This window comes from Bidens hawaiensis, unplaced genomic scaffold, assembly GCF_021521415.1.
Source record: "Bidens hawaiensis isolate Kalapana, Puna unplaced genomic scaffold, B.hawaiensis_p1.1 tig00035038_1, whole genome shotgun sequence".
In the NCBI taxonomy this organism is placed as follows: Eukaryota; Viridiplantae; Streptophyta; class Magnoliopsida; order Asterales; family Asteraceae; genus Bidens; species Bidens hawaiensis.
In genome coordinates this window covers 155,637-161,441 of record NW_027505342.1, presented here as the reverse complement: position 1 = coordinate 161,441, position 5,805 = coordinate 155,637, and the positions used below count along the sequence as shown (strand labels likewise).

General features: G+C 36.7%; 2 protein-coding genes and 1 pseudogene across 2 annotated transcripts; 1 reads left to right on the top strand and 2 right to left on the bottom strand.

Annotated features, from left to right (window-relative positions):
- LOC143612588 (receptor-like protein kinase HERK 1) lies at nucleotides 1-1,060 on the top strand. Its single transcript, XM_077086539.1, has 2 exons — nucleotides 1-927; nucleotides 989-1,060. The coding sequence occupies exons 1-2, from the start codon at nucleotides 1-3 to the stop codon at nucleotides 1,058-1,060; spliced, it is 999 nt and encodes a 332-aa protein (XP_076942654.1).
- A 2,378-nt stretch (nucleotides 1,061-3,438) lies between these two features.
- On the bottom strand, nucleotides 3,439-5,583 carry LOC143612579 (receptor-like protein kinase ANXUR2). Its single transcript, XM_077086531.1, has 2 exons — nucleotides 4,228-5,583; nucleotides 3,439-3,984 (listed from the first exon to the last, which is right to left on the bottom strand). Exons 1-2 carry the CDS (start codon nucleotides 4,663-4,665, stop codon nucleotides 3,607-3,609), a joined length of 816 nt encoding a protein of 271 aa, XP_076942646.1. The 5' UTR covers nucleotides 4,666-5,583; the 3' UTR covers nucleotides 3,439-3,606.
- LOC143612587 (cysteine-rich receptor-like protein kinase 44 pseudogene) lies at nucleotides 4,759-5,130 on the bottom strand (annotated as a pseudogene).
- Nucleotides 5,584-5,805: the final 222 nt, after the last annotated feature.

Genomic DNA, 5,805 nt, shown 5'->3' with positions numbered 1-5,805 from the left:
ATGTGTCAATCAAGGACCACTCCTTCCATTGAAGATGCGAAGCACTTGGAGATTCGTCTCTATGACATATCATTGGCAACCAATGGATTTTCCTACCAGAATTTTATTGCAAATGGTGGATTCGGGAAGGTCTATAAAGGGGTATCTGAAAAACATGGTGAAATCGCCGTAAAGCGATTGGATTGTGGACGAGTGAATGGGCAAGGAGACCACGAATTTAAAACAGAGATTGCCCTGCTATCAAAATATAAACATAAAAATATTGTCTCTCTTCGCGGATTCTGTGATGAAGCCGGCGAGAAGATACTTGTTTACAAGTACGAGAGCAACGGGAGTCTGGATAAACACTTAAACAACAAATTTCTAACTTATAACCAACGACTTCAGACTTGCCTAGATGCTGCGCATGGGTTAAGCCACGTTCATGACAACGATGGGTCTCAACGTGGAATTTTCCACCGCGATGTTAAAAGCGCAAACCTTCTTTTGGATAAGAATTGGAAAGCAAAGATTTCTGATTTCGGGTTGTCAAGAGTTGGCCTTGACAATACGCAGTCTAGTTATGTTATCTCCAATGTTTGTGGCACACCTCGACATATTGCTCCAGAATATTATACCGATGGTAATCTCACAGCAAAATCCGACGTCTACTCTTTTGGGATCGAATTGTGGGAAGTTTTGTGTGGAAGGCACGTAGTTGACTCATCGTACACGGATGATCGCCGATCTTTAATTATTTTGGCTCAAAAACATTACAAAAAGGGAACATTAGATAGTATCATTCCTTCTTATTTACAAAAACAGATGAAGCCAACTTCGTTACTCAAGTTTGCAAACATTGCCTATCAATGTTTGAAGAACGAAGAAGAACGTCCAACGATGGAGCAGGTCGTGAAACAATTAAAAGAAGCTCTTTTTGTACAACAGGTAATTAGTTGTTGCAGTTTGCATGAGAATTATTAAGTTTTATTGATTTTGGCAATTAAAGCCTGTTATTAGTCACCTTTTTCTTCAGTTGTTAGTGCTTAGACATCAGTTTTTCTTGCTTTTACTAGCTTGAATAAAATTATATATAAGGCTTACGCTTAGACACTGTTTTTAGGCCAGATTACCGTTCAAAATTTCTAAATCATCGATCATGGCTGAAAGATGAAACTTAAATACAAAAAAACAAAACAATAATAGTAACAATAATTATTGTTATTATTATAATAATAATTATTTATTAAACATTGTTCTTTTAATTTTCTTTTCCACTCTGTCCGATCGTCTCTTTCCATTGAAGAAGTGAAGCAGTTACAACGGATTCCTCTCCAAGACATACTATCTGCAACTAATGAATTTGCCTACGAGAATGTCATTGGAAGCAGTAGACCTGAGAACGGGAAGCTCTATCACGGCATATCTGAAAAACACGGTCGCATCGCCATAAGGCGGTTGGATCGTGGGCTAGGGAACCTTGAATTCATGACAGAGATCGCTTATCTTGCAGAACATAAACATGGAAACATTGTCCCTTTTCTTGGACATTGTGATGAGGCTGGGGAGAAGATTATTGTTTATAAGTATACAAGAAACGGGAGTCTCGACCAACGTTTGGGAAAAAAAAAATTTCCTATGCCGAACGGCTATGGATTGCCAGGGATGTTGCCAGAGGGATAAAGTACCTTAACGATTTCGATGATATTGATCATATTGTCAACTGGCAATTCAATAGCTCATACATCTTTTTAGACGAGGACCTGAAACCTAAAGTTTTTGATTCCGGGTTCTCAAGCATATTCCCTACGAATATGAAGTCCAACTCTGTTATCACTAGTCCTTTTGGCACATCTGGATATAATGATCCAGGCGACTTCAATAACGGTGATCTCACACAAATATCTAGCGTCCACTCTCTTGGAGTCATATTGTGGGAACTTTTGTGTGGAAGGCGTTTTACATCAGACAAGGACGATCCTCAAAGTTTACTTAATTTGGTCCGAAAACATTACAAAAATCAAACGTTACATAGCATCATTCCTTCATATTTATTTAAACAGATAAATAAAGATTCGTTAATTACTTATTCAAACATCGCCTACCGATGTTTGAATAACGAAGAAGAACGCCCAACCTTGAGGGAGGTCGAGGAACAATTACAAAAGGCTCTTGATCAACAACTCGGAAATGATTGCAGTTCGCATCAGGTTTTACACATTGGATTACCTTTTCTTTAAGTTATTATTGCAACACTTAATTTGATGTAGTTTTGACTTTTGAGAGCGATGATATTACTTTTGATACAGGATCTTAGCACAGAATTTGATACGGGCCAGGTAACCCATGGAGCAGCCGAAAACCATCCTGTTGAGATTGGAAAACCACCACGTGACAACCTGTTCATTGCGCGGTCTGGTTCTGAAAACACAGTTTACTTTTGAATTGCACGCATGCGTTTAGGGGTTCATCGATCAGTTCCTAGTTTTCGTTTTATTTTCATGTAGCGTTAGTTCCTTAAATTTACGTCCTGTTAGTCTTAATTGATAAGCCAAGTTTGTTTAAAGAGTTATGACTTATTATTCAATTATGTGATTAGTTAGAAGTCAAGCTTATTGTCTTATGTAATATTTATGTAAATATGTAAAGTCCAAGTGATGCTGGATCATTATGGTTAATTGAAATACACACACACTCGCATGTTTTTAGAATACCCGATCACTTATCCCGGTAAACTATATTAGCCTATTCGGTATGGCATAAACTTATTCTAATGCCATAATTTTGCTAATTGGTATGTTTATTACTATAACTTTTTGGAGGTTTTGACCCTCTATGATTTGCTATGTTTGTACTCTTTGGCTTCAAGGTACTTTTTGGAGGTTTTGTTGAAACTAGAATGTGGACTAATAACACGTAAAACAAATGAGTAACCTGTAAATGTGGAGCACGACGGAGAAGTGATGAAAGCTGGAATGAAGACACGATAATTTAGATCGTCATCTGAATCAACCATTGACTTGTCGCCGTTGGGACCCGCCAGGAGCGGCAAGGTCCCTGGCTGAGAGCAAATCAGGTTGCCATTTGTGAAGACGCATGGGAAGAAAAGAACTGGGGACTTCAAAATGTACAACAACAAAGGTACACCATAGAAAACACATAATACAACTTATTAGCGCAAAGATAAAACATAGAAAACACATAGTATAACTTATTAACACAAACGAACAATATAGAAAGCACATAGTGCAACTTATAATGTCGTTTATGACAGGTCGGAAAAACATGGGCAGGTGTAGGTTTCTAACTAACACGTGGAGACTTCAAAATGTACAACCATAAAGGTACAACATATAAAACACAGAGCAACTTATTAGCACAAAGGAACAACATAAAAAGCGCATAGTACAACTTATAATGTCATTTATGACAGAAACAACAAACATGGACATGTGTAGGTTTTCAAATAACACGAGGAGACTTCAAAATGTACAATTTATAATATACCAACTTTATTAAGGAAGTTGCAAATTAAAGATAAATATAATATAATATAATTTGATTTGGCTTTCTTTATTATGTGACACGACTAACCCGTCCTGACCCGACCAATTAATTAAAAATCTATTATAATGGCGGAGGGTGCATGATTTTCAAATCCCATGACATGAGTTCATAGGTCCACCACAAGTCGAGAGGCGTGTTGCTTTCATCCTTGAAAACAAGATACTTCTCCATACCCTCATCACAAAATCCAAGTAAAGAGACAATGTTTCCATTATTGCGTTCGGCAGCTTTAGCGATCTCTCTCATAAATTCAAGTTTTCCTAGCGGACGATCCAACCGCCATACGGCAATGCAACCATGCTTTTCAGATGTGACTTGACAGAGAAAATTTTTGTTCCATCCATACGAGTCAAAACTTTCAACTGCTGAACGTATGTCTTGGAGAGGAATCCGCTGCAAGTGCTTCACTTCTTCGATGGTAAGAGACATGCGGCTAGTCTGGAAAAGAAAAAAAGCCAAAGAGCAATGTTCAATAAAGAAAGAACAATATTAATTTATTTTTATTAATATTATTCTTGTACGTTAGTATTACTATTACTGTTACTATTACTATTATTATTTTAATTATTGTCTTGATTTTTGGGATTTAAGTTTGATCAATATCTAAGGTGACGAGTAACATGTTTTAATTGCCAAAATTAATAAAATTAATAAACCCTCATGCAAACTACAACAACATACCCTTTGAAGATCAAGAGCTTTTTGTAATTGTTCCACGACTTGCTTCATTGTTGGACGCTCTTCTGCGTTCTTCAAGCATTGAAAGGCAGTTTCTGCAAACGCAAGTAACGAAGCTAGCTTTATCTGTTTTTGTAAATGGGAAGGAATGATACTATATAAAGTTCCCTTTTTCAAATGTTTATGGACCAAAACGGTTAAAAATCGACGATCATCCGTGTACGATGAAACAAGTGCGTGCCTTCCACATAGAACTTCCCACAATACGATCCCAAAAGAGTAGACGTCGGATTTTTGTGTGAGATAACCGTTCATATAGTACTCTGGAGCAATATATCCATGTGTGCCACAAACATTGGAGATAGCGAAACTAGACTCCATATTGGCATGGTCTACTCTTGACAACCCAAAATCGGAAACCTTACCGTTCCATTTTCTCATCCAAAAGGATGTTTGAGCTTTTTACATCACGGTGGAAAAGTCCGCGTTGAGACCCATCGTTATCATGAACGTGGCTTAACCCACACGCAACATCTAGGCAATCTGAACTCGCTGGATCCAAGTTAGATCTTCTTTGTGTAAGTGTGTATCCAAACTTCCGTTGCTCTCGTACTTATATACAAGTATCTTCTCGTCATCTTCATCACAGAATCCGAGAAGAGAGACAATATTTTTGTGTTTATGTTTTGAAAGCAAGGCAATCTCCATCTTGAATTCGTGCTCTCCTTGCCCTTGTCCTTGATCCAACCGCTTTACAGCGATTTCGCCATGCTCTTCTAATACGCCTTTATAGACCTTCCCGAATCCACCTTTTGCATTACAATTCCGGTCGGAAAATCCATCAGTTGCCAATTTTATGTCATGGAGAGAAATATGCAACTGCTTCATTTCTTCAATGAAAGACATGTTAAATATGATGTAAATATGGAATAGAAAGTTTAGCTTAGTATATGGTTTTGGATACATGAAATATATATGGAACACTTCTTTTTATATGGTTAATTGACACCAAAGAGATAAGCGTGTTTTGCATATGTGAAATCGCGTTTAGGTTTTCTTAATTATGGTTATTTAATTATAAAATCACTTCCTTGTTTTGTATTGTTTTTTCTTTGTTTTTCATTATGATAAGGACGGCTCGCCAATTTATTAATACTTTCTTCATATATTAACTTTTCTTTGGCCGTGGTCAATTTATTAATATTTTCATTTCCAATGTAAAATTTATTTTATGGCATATTGAATCTTGTTGCTCTTTTAATTATATAAAGTTAGGCTTGTGGTCATAGGATATAGACTGGTTATTTGTTGAATGGATCTAGTTTGTTGTGAAATACTGAAACAAGCTCGTGGATGGAAAAGGCATATGTTGACCAGTTTACTCGTGGTCCTGATAGATGGAAAATAGATATGTTTGATCAAAATATGTTTCAGTTTATTTATTTCTAAAGGCTTTAATTCACTACAATAAATCTGACCTATCCTGACAACTATTTCTAAACTTTTCCCGACAACATGTAGTTGGTATAAATCTAAATTTTTTATCCCGATAACATATAGTCGGGAAAAGTGTTGTCGGAA